The sequence below is a fragment of the Drosophila innubila genome (assembly GCF_004354385.1).
Source record: "Drosophila innubila isolate TH190305 chromosome 2R unlocalized genomic scaffold, UK_Dinn_1.0 1_C_2R, whole genome shotgun sequence".
Taxonomy (NCBI): Eukaryota; Metazoa; Arthropoda; class Insecta; order Diptera; family Drosophilidae; genus Drosophila; species Drosophila innubila.
The window spans coordinates 19,694,158-19,710,103 of NW_022995374.1; the positions used below are offsets into that span (position 1 = coordinate 19,694,158).

At 34.6% G+C, this 15,946-nt stretch overlaps 1 protein-coding gene across 1 annotated transcript in view; it reads right to left on the reverse strand.

The window, feature by feature from the left end:
- Positions 1–15,617, reverse strand: part of LOC117783841 (putative uncharacterized protein DDB_G0271606) — a 43,743-nt gene extending 28,126 nt beyond the window's left edge. Inside the window, exons 1-2 of the mRNA XM_034621392.1 lie at positions 14,466–15,617; positions 14,093–14,417 (exon numbers count right to left, since the gene is read on the reverse strand). Coding sequence (XP_034477283.1) covers positions 14,093–14,417; positions 14,466–15,617 — 1,477 coding nt within the window. The remainder of the gene's footprint in view (positions 1–14,092; positions 14,418–14,465) is intronic.
- Positions 15,618–15,946: the final 329 nt, after the last annotated feature.

The window sequence follows — 15,946 nt, forward strand, 5'->3', positions numbered from 1 at the left end:
CCCTAACTGAACAATCAGTTGAGAAGTATGCGTATTAAACGACCCTGAAAATTTCAAAGCGATTGACCCATAAATAAAGAAGTTATTTCGGAATTTAGATTTAGTTGAATAATTACATTTGGATGGCAAATCAAACGTGCGAGCGAGACAGCATGTTCACGTTTGTATGCAAGGCGCGCACAAAGACAGAACGAATTAGTACCAATTTTTTTTTGGTACCAAATAAGAATTAAGCGATAAGCAAAAATATTATCGATATCATGTAATGAAAATGTTAATGTATAATTTATGTATATACAAATATACAATTTGATTAAAATATAATTGTGTTAATATATAAATATGTATTTTTGCATGGCAAAAATCAGCAGAAGCTGATAGCTATGTATGTATGAAATTGCATGAGAGAAATAGCGATCATTATGCAGCACTACTCTTGCATCTTTGCCGAGCACTGAAAGCTGCAAAATAATAATTTTAGTTATTAATATTTTCGATTCCTTACACATATATATAATAAGTATCTGCTTATTAGCGTTGTAAAAAAAAACTTAGCATTATCCGCTTTAAGAATCTCATAAAATTAGACATTGCCTTTTATTTCAAATTTCGCGCGCACTGCAGCAGCCTTTGGCAGGCTTGAATTTGTTGCGTAAGTGGGAGAGAGTGAGAGAGGAAAATGGGTGCTGCCAGATTGCAGGCTGAGCAAAGTTGTAGTTTGTGGCTACTCTTGACACACGCTACATCGATTGCAAGCGATTACGATTACGACTTGCGATTTACCAATTTATCAATTTCTAATTAATTTTAAACAAGTTTATTATATTAAAGTTTATTATATTAAACTTATTTAAAATTAATTAGAAATTGATAAATTGGTAAATCGCAAGTCGTAATCGTAATCGAGTGATGTATTAGTTCAGTGAGGCATTAATAACGTAGTCTGCAGTGATAAGCACAGTGACTTCAGAAAACCGAAAGTTGTTCATAGTTTCGCGTGTGTAATTTTTGATACCCTGAGCCAATTGAAAATGGGCAACAATCAACTTTTATAAAAGAGTACATGGGCTCAGGGTATCCTACTGTCGAGCGTGCTCGACTGTAGCCGCACCTCACCGCGAGCGAAGCGAGCTGGGGGTAGGCGAGCGAAGCGAGCAGGGGGCGGAGCCCCCTTGTTTATAGGCTATAATTTGCATTAGCATGACTGTGCACTCAGCCACAGTGTCAACTAAAAATACTCGCACACACACTCACACTTTGTTCGACTGCTCCAGTTTTGACTTCCGCCCAATGGAATCAAAGTAACTCCAATGTCTGTATATATATATATATATATATATATATATATATATATATATATCGCTTTTAACTGTTTCTATGATATTTTTACGTTTGATTTTCATAGCACATGACGCACAACGTCATACCCAAAAAAAACAAATAATAAAAGAGAGAGAGAAAAACCCCAATCGAAAAACCAAACCGTATGCCATTTGTGTCTGCGCACTTGAGCCTTGTCAGCGCCTAGATTTATATCCAACTAACTGTTTTTGGGGCTAACCAATAAATACTTCTCGTAGATACTCATACTTTCATTTCGATTTTTATTGTATTCTTTTTTTTTTATAATGCCAGCGACAGGTTCAAGGACAAACGCAAATGTTGTGACGTGTCAGACTCTTTTGTTAAAGTGGACAAAGATTCCCTTTTATTATCTTCGTAATAAAATTATTTTCACTTTCTTTAATTAACAGCCTTACAGCCGATTAATTTTATATTTGATTATAATTTAACTGCAATTTTATTTATTGACACTTTTAATATGATAAATAAAGTATTTGCATATTTTTTATTTATATAATTAACCATATACTAATATATTTATGATTAAAATCTGATAATTATCATCAACATTGCCCAATTAATTGCCATATAAATATTTATTAAGTTTTATTAGATTATAATATAATGTCGTTTAATTTAATTTATTTGTAATCCTTGGACAATTTGTAATATAATTTTGTTTGAATACAAGTATATTTAAAAGTGTGCCATGTTATTGAATTTTGCTAAGGGATAGCACAATAATTCTAATACAGACTTGATTATAAAACGCATAAATAATAAAATACTCGTAATAGCCAGTATAAACTTGTTTTTTATACTCATATTGACCAACGACGTGTTGGGTTGTTCTTCTACCATTCAATTCAAAATGGCGCGTGGGCGCCTACGCAGAACTTTTCCTACTTTTTCTTGTTGTTGTTTTTGTTGATTACTTATATGTTGTTGTCATTTGATGTTTGTGTCGTGACACGTGTATGTTGTATAGGACGTGATAAAAATGAAGCATATTAAATACGTGAACACTATGGCGACTCAATTAAATCACCGAAACAAATATGCAAATAAATGTATTTGTTTAATTAAATTGAACTGTAAGCTCTATTTTATGTCACGCCATTGTCCAATTACAATTAATGGCCACCAAAAGATCGTGAATGTAATTTGGGAATTGGTTTCACTGGAAATTTGGGCAAGCTTAATTGTGATTAACCTCATTGTAAACAAGGCTGGAAATAATGTTGGCCTAATAAATCTTAATGCAACAGTGCTTTTATGCAAAAATAAAAAAAAAATTTTTAACAAACAAAAACATAAACAAATTTTCACAAGTATATCTGAAAAACTCGAATTACGTTTTATCTGCTCACTTAACAACGAATAAAATAAAAACAAGTGAGAAACGCTATAGTCGAGATACCGACCATAGGATACCCATTACTTATTTCAATATATATACAAATACTTTAAAGAAATTAATTGTATTACTTTGAAAACATTAAATCGTTCATTTGTTCTTACGGACGGACAGACACACATGGCTATATCGACTCGGCTGTTAATGCTGATGAAGAATATGGGGTCGGAGATGCCTCCTTTTCCCTGTTACATACATTTTAACGAGCCCAATATACCCTTTTACTTATTTTTTAAGTAACGGGTATAAAAATGCTATTGGCTTTTTCTTCAAATTTTTTTCAAAAGTTTAAATTTTCCACTGTCTGTTGCACAGTCATTCAACTGTAACCAATCGCATAAAAAGAAAATTGCATTTAATTTTTGTGACATTGGAAATTCCAATCGAATATTGTCAATCAAAAAATTATTTGTCGAATTATTTCAGCAGAAAAATGTTTAAAATTTTTAGTCAAATTCCAAGAAAAGCAATCGCTTTTTATATTATTGATTTAGAGCACATTAAATTTGGTTTCAATATCAACTGAATGCTAATTTTAAGCTCGGGCTATTTTTGGTCAGACAACGTTAACTATTTGCATACTTAATGTGGCCCAAAGCTAAAATGTCAGTTAAGAAGAGTAAAATCCTTTGGACGGAAGTCATTTTAAGCCATGTCCCAAATGTTTTCAGCCAAATTAGTGTGTGTGTGTGTGTGTGTTGGGGACAAGTCATTTATCAGGCCATAAGTCAGACAATTTTACAGCTTACTTTGCATGCCAATTACCATGGGAGGTAAAAGCAACCAGCCAATAAATAACCCATTATTTATGTGTGTGTGTACGAGTATTTTCACAGTCACTGTTTGCTGTTGTTGTTTTAGTTGTTGTTGTTGTTGCTTGTGTAATATTTGCTTAGCTCAAAATATATGCAAAATTCATGCTACTTAGCTAATTTTACGCGCACTTTGAGCTAAAACAATGCTTCCAACTGAAAGGGCCAAGACGATGACTACAATGTGGGCGAATAGGGGGGGTAGTAGGGGGCTGTGTAGGGTCCATGATGAAGTGACTTGAACTCAGTTAAGTAGTAGCTCTCTTCCTCACTTCCTCTCTCTCTCTTTCTGTTGCTGTTTCTCTTTCATTTGCTATCTCATTCTGCAGGCAGTTCATTCATAAATTCCGCGTCAGCTCACAACTCATTAGGCACGACGTTGCGGCAACCACACACACACTTGCACACTTACACGTCCGTGGCCTAAAAGTATGCTATGCTTACTTTTATTTTGTATATATATTTGTGTGTGTCGGTTTGTGTGTCTACCTCGCATTGCACTATGGTCCGGATGACGATTTTTTAGGAATAAATTAATAACTCGAGAACGAATAAAGTTTTTTCTGTCTAGTCTTTTGCATTGGGCCTATGATATAAATACGCAAATGGCCTAGAAAAGTGGGCGTGGTCCCGCCTTTATTTCGGATTCTGCGATATGTAAATTTTTTGTTTTTCAAGCTATCAGGACCAAACTTACAGGTTAGGCATGTTACTATGCCCGTAACGTGTTGGCAAAATTTCATCCAAATCGGACAACTATATCATATAGAAATAATAGGAAATATCAGTCGAAAAGTCACTTTTTTTATAAAAACGCTGTTTTTTCCAAAATATCTGACCAAACTCATCGTATATAAGTGATATTATGCTACTGACATTCTGACCAACATATATCAAGATCGGAATACTATCATTTATAATATCATTTTGTTCAAATTATTAAAATCGGTCGTGAACTGACTTTTTGTATGAAACAAGAAATTTCTATTTTTTGTCGATTGTAAAGATTTATCATTTATTCAATACGTAAACACGAGTTTTTGTAATTTTCGCCAATGCGCGCAATAAAATAAGCCAAAAAATCATAATTTTGGTCATTTTGCCTCATGTGTTGTCGGCACACTTTAAACGAATACGCATTTTATAACGTGAGGTTAGCTGAAATAAAGTGAAATTGTGAAAAATGCGCAAAATTGCGCAACTTGAGCTTAATAGTACAAATTCAGAATTGATTTCTCTACAAAATGCATATAGTCGCATTGCTAGCATATGCTAGCAAAATTAGTTACGGCATTTCAAAGTTAAAATTTCATCGAATAAAATTTTTAGCAAGTCAATTTTTTAAATGACAAGAAACTATACATTGCACTTTGATTTTTAACAATGGAGATTAATAAACACAAAGTACAAGCCATAATGAATATAATCCATGATAAATTTTTTTAAAAAAGCTTTTTAGCTAGTGCCACCGAGTAATTAAATTTTACCTACAAAATTGCAATAAGAGTTTCATGTGCACTTCGCTCAAATCAACTCTGTTTCACAGCTGATTGCTAAACAGTGTAGGAAAATTTGAACATTTTGGTTATGCAACATTTGAGGTGGAAGTATTTTGAATGCATTGCCATAAAAAAAACGGTAATTTGAACAACTTTAAGAAACGACTTTTTTCCAAAATAATCGTCATCCGGACCATAGTGCATTGCATCATCTTTGAGGTGGCAGTCTCGTTACTTGTGTGGATCTCTGGTAAATATATCATAAGCAAAAGTCCTTGACGCTTCATTGACTAAAAAACTTACACACACAATGGAAGAGAGCGAACGTTCTGCTTACTCATACACACATACACACACGCACACACACACACACACACATATATATACTCACACAATTACTCAGCTACATTTATAAGCGCAGAGTTTTTGGGTGGCTAAGAGTCTTTAGCGAGTATATATCTAGTTATAGTGGGCTATTCCTTTAGACCCTGTTTTAATAATTTTAAATAAAACACTTAAAATTAAATTTTATGTCGAAATAACCTATAATTATTGTTAAAATAAATACCAGCTTGTCTGGGCCAACAAAATTTGTCAGAATTCTTAAGTAAAAGAAACCTAGAAATACTGCTCAAAAAAAGTCTTTTTCTAAAATCAAAAAAATATAAATGTATAACTAGAAAACTATTTTAATTTGATTTGATTTAAAAGCGAATTTGCTTAGAACATGTTTATAAAAATTTTTGAAGATGTAAAGAACTTTTAATATTCTCAAACTATCTCCAAAAATAAAAAACAGTAGCAAAAAAAAATTGTACAAGATTTAAAAAAAAAAATGTAAAGTTTTAACATAGAAATATTACAGTATTGTCTATTATTTGTATTTAAAGAGTGTGTTTATATAGTTTTAACTTTAAATATAAATATCAGATTTTTTTCTTGGGGTCATAAAACTTATTTATTCATTTAAAAAAAATTAATCTGAATGAATCATGCTATATATAATTGCTATGTTCATACTTATTCGATTGTTAATTGCTCTCTTGTGTCCAATAATTTTCTTTTATCTCACTACCTACCTCTTCCGCTCTAGCACACTATTTTATAGCTCACTTAATTAAGTTCATCATGAGCAAAAGTCTCATTAATATGCATTATACATTTGTTTATCAACCTTTCGGAATCCTTTAACAACAGCAACTACGCGTAGTATATAAAAATCCCAGTCTCGCACATTAAAAGCAAAACTAAGCAGCAATTCAATTGCTCACACACACACATATATGTATACATATAACGAGCTCATCTGCCACTTTTGGTATATATCACTCCTAGTTTCCTAGACGCTTTAGCTTCTGTGACGCAAGCGCTGACCGAAAAAAAATACTAGAAAAAAGCAGAAAAAGCATATATAAATTGGTAGTCAGCTTTGGCTGCTGCTGTCGTCAAACTGGCTGAATGGCACACCAACACGCACACACACACTCTCACATACAATTGGCCTGCTCAATGGCCCCCTCTCTGCACCCCTTACGCCCTCTAGAGGGTCTTGTGCTTACGCTAATGTAAATATTTTCTCTCAGTTTCGTCGTCGACGCCATAATTATATATGCAAGCGGCCGGGCGCCTGTGTGTATGCTTTAAAATCTGACAGGCGGATGCTGCCATTCTCTTCATGATGATGATGTCATTGTTTATTGATTTGTACTTGCATACATGCACGACTAAATCTCTCACTCACTTATTCTCTCTCTATATGTGTATTTGTGTGTGTTTTTGTGCTTTTCAGCCTAATTTCTGCACGTTGTCTGTTTATTTTTGGCTCTGCGTTGAGTCAAAAGGCTAATTTGTTGTCAGACTTGCAAAAATAAAACAAAGAATCGCTGAAAAATAAATTCAGAAACTGCAAGATACCCTGTAATAAAGGCTAAAATAACCTTCTAAAATAAAACCGCCTTAATGCTTAAATAAAAAAAATATTAATTCTCATTGTATTACTAAATTCTATGTACCAAGCTTAAATAAATTCAAAAAAGGGCATACAAAATAAACTTAAAAATTAAATATGAATAAATTATATTTATAAGAAATTTATTGTTAGCTTTGCCGAAATATAAAATAAAAAAAATATACATCTTTAAAATTAATTAAAAAATACTTTAAATGTAAATGAAATCTATATACTACAATTAATTTATGAGAAATTTATTATCAGCTCAGCAAACAAATAAAATAAATATGTAAAATATTTATTTAGTAAACATATTAGAAAATTTTCTTTAAAATATATTAAATCGAATCCAGGACAAAAAAAAACTAATTTAATTGATCAAATAAATATACATACAAAAATGTTTATTTATAAAATGCGACTTAAAACGTGGTATGATAAAAATCCTTTAAATAAGCTGCTTTAATTAGTATTGAATGTCCTTAAGTAGCGTATGCCAAAGTCGTGCAAATTGAATTGAAATTTTGGTTGTTTTCACTTGTTCATTAACAAATTTGCTTGCCTGGCGCGTAGCATCCTGTCACACACACATGAGCTCACTCACAAACATAGAGACACACACACTTTGTGGGTGTGTGGGCGTGTGGGCGTGAGACGTGGGTGATGCCGTCGCTTACAGTTCATTTACTTTCACCCAAAATGCAAACGCCTCGCATTTGCTTATGCAAATTGAGTTGCGGCTAATTAGCTGGAACTGCCGCAAAAGGAAGAATGCGTTCAGGACACTGACAGAACACTAACAATGAAAAACGAATAAAACAGATACACCACCAACAATAACACTAACAATGACCGACCAAGAAAAGAACATTCTGTCATTTTGTGTGGGATTTATTTTATTTTTTTTTGGTTGGCCTTGTTACTAAAAAGGAAGCAACTGTTTCATGTCCTGAACCACTGATGTCCACAATGTCAAGTGTGTCCTTTTTTTGTGGACAACAACAAGCACAGTCCCAACAAAAATAAAAAATGAGCCTAGCAGTCAAATTAGAAATAAAGTATACATATATTTGTTTGTAGGTCAAGGGACAGGAACAAAGGACATGCCCATAAAAAGAGGAAAAACAGTAAAATTTATGAATATAGAAATACTTGAATTTATTATTTGTAGATTCTTCATGATTTTTAAATTTGATTTTATTTTCACTATCTCCATTTTTGTCATTTGGTATTGTATTTATTTTAAACAAATTCTTTGTTAAATCCTTAATGCGGCCATAGAAATTGTACTTTTTTTTTTTGTACTTATTTTTTCGGAAGTGCTAGATATATATATTTAATATCAATTATATATATAAAGTTGTTATTTTCATGTATCTCCTCTTTGAGCAAAATAATGAAAATTCATTTAATATAGATTATAGCTTATATTTATAAGTAGAATTGCTTTCATATATCAAATAAACTTTCATAAATAAAATGAGTTTATCTGATCTACAGAGCAATTCGAGTGTGTCAAATACCCGACTTAGCATTATTGAGACATTTTACTAAACACACAAACACACACATACATACTTATAGTGAGACCTGCAAGCAGCAGACAGCCTGTCGTCAATGTCCTGGATTGTTGTCTTGCTGTCGTGTCTTGAGAAATTTACCACAGGACACAGACAGCGCGGCTGCAGCAGCCCACGTACATGAAAGGATACCGCTGACGAATGCCACACACCATTCACACTCACACACACACAAACACACACACACACACTCAGATTCACACTCACATTCACACACAGAGCTCCAATAACGTTCCAACTAATTTGCGTAATATTTAACAGACAATGGGAAAGGGGCGCGTCACTGTACCCAGAAGGGAAGGGAAAGTACGAGTAGATGGCCACTCGAAGTTGTTACTCGAATTACAAATTAAATCAACAAAAGTGAAAACCAAAGGCGTGCGCACACACACACACACACACACACACACAGAAAGAAAGAGATAGCAAGGACATGTCAAACTGTGGCTATATAAATGAGTGTTGTGTCTGTGGCCTGTCCGGCCAGCGGCAATGGGAAAGGGCAGGGACAGAGGAAGGGGCAGGGACACGAGCTGATGGTCGTCAGGCAGGCAGTCACCCCCTGGGGTGCTGTTACTAAATTAGTGGGAAAACAAGAACGATAGTTTATCAACGGCATGCCAAAGATTTGATACCCTTTCACAGCCAAGAATTTAATTATCCAGCAATTGTTCCTATATGATATAGTAATCAGATTTTAGTCAATCTGGTTTTGATCCCTAAAAAATACAACAAATATTGTTATACTGAAGGTAAAGCGATTGCTTCTATGACAGCAATAGACCATACTAAGTAATATAATATAATATAATATATCTAGGATATACTAAAATCTCTTAAAAAATACGAAAGTTTTTCATACTAATGATTGATTTTTGAGCGGTTGTTCCTATGGTAGCTATATGATATAGTGATTCAATTTCAACCAAATTTTGTTAGAATGTTTGCGACCATAATAAAAATACAATAACATAGTTGTAATTGAATCATAATTTTCAACTGATAGTTTCTATAGCAGCTATATGATACAGTAGTGCGATTTTAACCTAATTTAAAACGTAGAAAACAATACCAAATGCAAAGTCTGTAAGATTGATTTAGATATCTCAAGAAAACAACAAAGGTTTTTACTCTAAAATATTATGATCGATATGAACTAAATTATAAGAATACCCTAACCAACGATATAGTAACAAGCCTCATAAATAGTTAGAGTGCATATGTTTGCGTGTGTTTGTGTTTGTATAAGTGTTGTAATGATATAAAAAAGAGACCATCAAATAAATGCCGAAGAGTTTTTCATGGAAAAAATGATAATGCGGCAATGAGGAAGCTGTCTTTGTTGCAAGCACTTTCCCACACACACGCAGGGAGAGTTGCACGCAGGACATCAGCCACTGACATTGGTCAGAGTCACACAGGACTTACACGCGGACACACACGGAACTCCTGCAGCTTGAGTTCACACCGCAACGACAGGCGTCAGACGACGTCGTCGTCGTCGTCGTCGGGGACACTTCCCGCCAGGCAAATGACGCGCTACGGTAGCCAACATGCCACATGTCTTACTGTGTGAGTCTGTGTGTGCACACATAGTGTGTGTGCGTGTGTGTGTGTGTGATCAATTTCAATGTAAACACTTGAAATAACAATTGTAATTTTCCCAACTAGTGCAAAGTGTGAAACGACGCCGCGTTGACAGTTGATGACGTTATTGCGTCGTCAATACACAAACATACACACAGACACACACACACACACACATACACAATATACAATTATAAATTTCGCAACATACATATGGATATATTCAAATAATATATGTTCCCAGTGTAGTCCTTGTCAATGCTCTACTTAACACACATCCCCCCACCACACCATCCCATACCACCTACACTGTGCGTACACACAAGAAAATTCCAATGAAAACCTCCAGTGAAAATTGCAATAACAACAACAGCAACAATAACAAGAAATTGCGCAAACATGCGCATAAAATTAAAAATCATTGATTGTCTTATTGAATTTGCGTTTTACTATAACAATGCCGAAATTTCCTGTTGATTTTTCTTGTGAATTCCATTCTCATAAAATATACAATAACTTTCTTCATTTAATTTAATCAAAAGGGTGTCTGCCAATATCCACAAGCGTCATAACAGTTCAATTAAAAGTAATTGGCTAATTTTACTTGCCCTTAAGCTGTTGCTAAATATAGAAACAACTTTTCATTTACATGAATGTTCGATAACTTATCGTGTATAAATAGATAAGGTTTGAAAATAAACAAATTTTATTGACAGTGTGTAATTTAATTATATCACGAGAATAATATAATAAAAGAGATTTTCTTTAATATTAAATAACATATAAAATAAATAACGTATAACATATAATATAAGCGAATTAAAAAAATAAAGTAATTTTCAATTTAAATATTTCGAAAAAGAGGAATTTAAAAAATAATATTTTTATAATATAAATAAATTATCAACTAAATTTAATGAATTTTACTATTATTATATTGATTAACTTTGATTAGATTTCGTTGTGGTAATTTCTATATTACAAAATTTATTTTATTTGTAAATTATAGTCAAACTTACTAAACTTTTGATAGTTAAAAAGTTTACAAAGAGTTTAACAACATAAATTAATGTTTTCCAAATATTGAAACTAAATATAACAATATGAATTAAATATTAATTATGAGTTTCTGAATACTAAAAACATGGATAATGTCTCAAAAACTTTTCCCTTTAACATCACAGTGCTTCAATTATGTCAAGTTAGTATTAAAAATACGGAATCAACCAGAAACAAATATCTTTTCCGAATAGAATACCCGTTACTTATTTCAATATATATAAGAGTACTTTAAAGAAATTACTTGTATTACTTTGAAAACATTAATTCGGCATAACTGCATAACTGGTCTCAGAGATCTAGGCGCTCACACGAAGGCTTTATCGACTAGGCTGTTGTCGCTGATCAAGAATATATATATTTTGAAGAGTCGCAGATGCCTCTTTCTCCCTGTTATATATAAAATATATTCACAGATTTGTGCATTAAAATGTATGTATTTGATAGAGATAAGCCTAACTTAAATATTAAGCTATTTCTTAAAAGAAAGCAAAATCAATACATACCGAAAACAACAAATAATTTTGGAAAAGTGTAAAAACGATTCTGTTTTCGGTTCTTAACCAAAATAGATTTTTGGGTATGGATCCGGTTCCGGTACTCAAACTGAAACGGTTAATTTCGGTTATAGAATTCATCTATAGAATACCATTTTAATAATTTTTGTAAAGTACAGCAAGTGTAATAACTACTTAAAAAATGCATAAGCAAAGTCGTATACTTAAAAAAATAAACACTTTTCTAACTCGTTATTAATACATCGCGACGCCCACAAATAAGTGTACAATTTTCAAAAATTGTGCTCAGTTTTATTAGTTCAATGACACGCTCTCTCTCTCTCTCTCTCTCTCTCTCTCTCTCTCTCTCTCTCTCTCTCTCTCTTTCTCTATCTATATCTGTCCATCTCCATTTTGTTGTAGAGACTCTCACAATGGCTGGGCATTTAGCTCATGGCCATAAAAATTATGTCACGAAACTTGAAAGTGATAATTAAAAATTAAAATTGATATCATGGCATACGAAGATAGGAATTTGATGTTGGCCAAGTTCCACAAGCCAGTTAGAGTTACAATTAACTCGGCTAACATTCTGTATTCATGGCGACCATCAAAACTTGTTAAAAAGTAATTTAGCAAAGGCTGAAATGCCAGAAAAGCCAGCGAACCAAGTGATTAACAGACTCGGAGATAGAACAAAGTTACCAGACTTGTACTTGCACAATGAAAATTGGCCCAAAATAGCTAACAGAAAATGCGACTAATTTGTTAAATGCAATGGCCGAAAGTTTCAAAATTTTGGCCAAATACTTGAAGCACAAATTATAAAGGGGGCAACATTTCTCACAACATATGTAATCTCTATTACTCTCGATTCTGATCCGCAAAAACTTTGTCCGTGCTGTTGACAAATGATTTACTGACAATCTATTAAATGATGGCTAATTGTTGATTGATGACCCGACGTTAGCCCCACTGTCCTGGCTAAAAGGATTAAATTTCCAACCCACTGCAATTGTTGCCAAACAAACTTTGAAGACTTTGAACTATGAATTATGCAAGCAGCAGACAATTCCGTGGGTCATCCAAATATAACAAATATACCCCACTTATTTCTACAAAAAAACAAAACGATAATACAAATGTTGTTATATAAATAGAGCGCAAATAGAGCGATTATTTTCTACCTCTTAGGGGGTTAATAGAAAGGGCTCGACCCAATAAAAATACAAGTCCAAAAATACTAATAACTGTATCAAGGGAATTGTAACAGAAATAAGTACGTAAACACGTCAGGGTTAAGTTTGGCCATCATAAATGAAGAAAACAAACTACAATATGCTTATACTTATGAACGAACTAGATAAATATATTTTTCTGATTGTGGGTGGCATAAACATATGAATGTCATTAGAAAAACTTATGAGAAGTTTATAGATTAGCTTAATTTCCCCATTTTAACGACGAAGGGAATTTAAGCATACGGTAGCTCACAGTCGAGCTTTTGTTTCTATCCATCAGATAATCAGATACTATTTATTTCAGGCAAATAAAATCAATCGATTTGAAAATATGTCAATAATAATAACCATTTGTGTAAATTTAGTCTCTAACATGAGAACAAGTAAATTTTGTAAATTAATTGGTTTTCTTAGCTCTCTTAGGAAGAATTGCAAATTACTCGTAATAGTTGCAAAAATAATGCAAAAGGGGCTTAAACACTTTTAATCTTAAAAACTTTGGAAGGAAAGTCAAGAGCTATCTTGATTTTCCTTAAATATTTAATTTTTTCTGCTTTTTTAGATCATTGCTGTTAGAGATTTCAATCAAAATGATTTCAATCATTTCGTTTAAATTGATTGCAGACTGAAACTTGTGTAATTAATATGACGATCGCAATCAAATTACTTGCAAAACATTGATAGCTAAATAAAAAGATATAATTAGTTTGGGTTTTTCTTTTGTATATTTTTCTAAAATTTGTTTAATTTTAAAGTTAAAGTTCGTAGTATTATTGGGATAAATTGTGATTGAAAACACATCAAAAAATAAATCATTGATTGCTAAATAAAATTTTTCAATCTTAAATTTGGTAGATTCTTAAAATTAAATATTTAGGGCGTAAGATTGTAACGCATTCTGATTGAAATCAAATTAATAGTCCAATCAATGGTTGCAATATGCGATAGATCTGTGTTAAGTAATTATTTTGAATTTATTTATTTTAAATTTTGGCATTTTTTTTAAGTCTTTAATTCTTTTTTCTATTTTAAAATAAAATAGTTAAGACATATTTTTTGATACCTGTGTGATATTAGAAAAATATTAATTTTATCCGTTACTCACCGATTTGTGGCACATCGTATTGCCGCTGTCCGCGCGGCGTGCGCAACATAAGCTGGCTGGCAACGCTGTGCGACACTTGCGGCGATGCATAGCCACCGAGTGAGCCACCAGCAGTTGCACCACCAATAGTTGCACCACCAGCGCTGCCGGAACGCTTATGATTTGGATGCATCAACTGTTGATCCGATTCCTTTTTATTCAGCTCCTGTTGAGATTGCGATTGTTGTTGTGTTGTTGCTTGCTGTTTCTGCTGCTGCTGTGCAACATCAGCTGATGATGCAGCTGCAGATGATGACGATGAAGCTGCCTCTTGTGTCTGTTTCTGCTGATCTTCCGCATTGTCATTCGTATTCGACTTTTCATTCATCTTTACTGAATTGGAGCTGCCAGAACGGGTTGACGCTTTCAAATGTTTGCTGGCCGTTGCCTCTGAATTGGCCAAAGCGAGTTTGCCACGTTGCTGCTTAAAGTGTTGGCCAAAAATGTTGCGTTGCAAGTTGACTTGTGGCTTTTGATTTTGAGAGCGTTTTCTGGCCCATTTCTGTTGCACGCGAATGTTGTAGTTGCCATGGGACTTCGAATTTAAATTGGAGTTCGATTTCACAGTTGCATCATGTTGTTGCGGCTCAAACAACTGTTGCAAGTTATCCGGAGCTGTGTGTTGCAGCTGTTCCAGTTGCTCCAAAGTGCGATAGGGATTCTCGGGCAGCTCCTCCTCCAACCCGTGATACTGATAGGCATCGAGTTCACGTAGCAATTCATCCTCGCCCATATGCGACTCCTCGGGAGTCGCCTCCAATTCGGAAAAGTCATCAAAGTCACCAAAATTGTGATCATACAATGCCTCAGCTTCAGCTTCGGCTTCCAGTTCCCGTTCCGTCGGCTGCACGACACGCCCATAATCGTATTTGACCGGGCGACGGCCAAATTGACGCAGTTGCTCGTAGTCCTCCGCATCGGCGGCCATTGGCGGCGGCGGCGGTTGTTTCTGCACGCTGCCAAACATGAAGCCACGTGCCGCCTGTTGCAACAGCGCCGGATAATCGCCAACATCCAGATCCTCGCTGGGTTGCATTTGTATGCGTCCCGCTATGATAGGACGACCATGATGGCCAGATGGCGCCACAGGACTCTCGGCGGTTTGTTTGGCCAAACCGAGCAACATTAAACGCTCCCGTTCCAATTGCGCCATATCCGCAATTTCCTTATTCAAGCGTCCTGTGGTTGCCTCAAAAGCAGCCGCTGCAGCCGCACGATGTGCATGATTATTATGATTCAATGCACCGCCGCCAGGTGGCGCTAGTCCGCCGCCTGCATGCTGATGTTGCTGCTGCTGTTGCTGCAGTTGCAACTGTTGCTGCTGCTGTTGTTGCTGCTGCTGCTGCTGCCAGGCGGCACTAGCAGCGGCACCAGCGTTAGTCGTCTGCTTCTCGCCGCCGTTGCCGTTGCCGCTCAAGTGTAAAGCGTAAAGTCCGCCATTGATAAGCAGAACGCAGACCAAAGTCTGAGCGAGCGAAAAGAACATTTTCTTTTTGTTGCTTTGGCGCACTTTCTCAATTAAACGGCTTATGATGGCGACTGTCGTTATGAGAGCGAGATGGAGAGAGAGAGAGAGAGAGAGAGGGAGAGCGAGAGCGATAGAGTGTGTGAAAAAGATACGAGTGTCGATCACAAGTGCGAGCGAGTACAATAGTGTGTGCTCACTTATTTATTTATTTTTATTTATTTATTTCTATGACTTGTTCTTTTTATATAATTCTTTTTCAGCACTTTTAAGTCTTCATGCTCGCTGCTCAACACTGCTGTGTTGCATTGCACAACACTGGTTCACACGCTGCAGCACAGTTCTAGTAA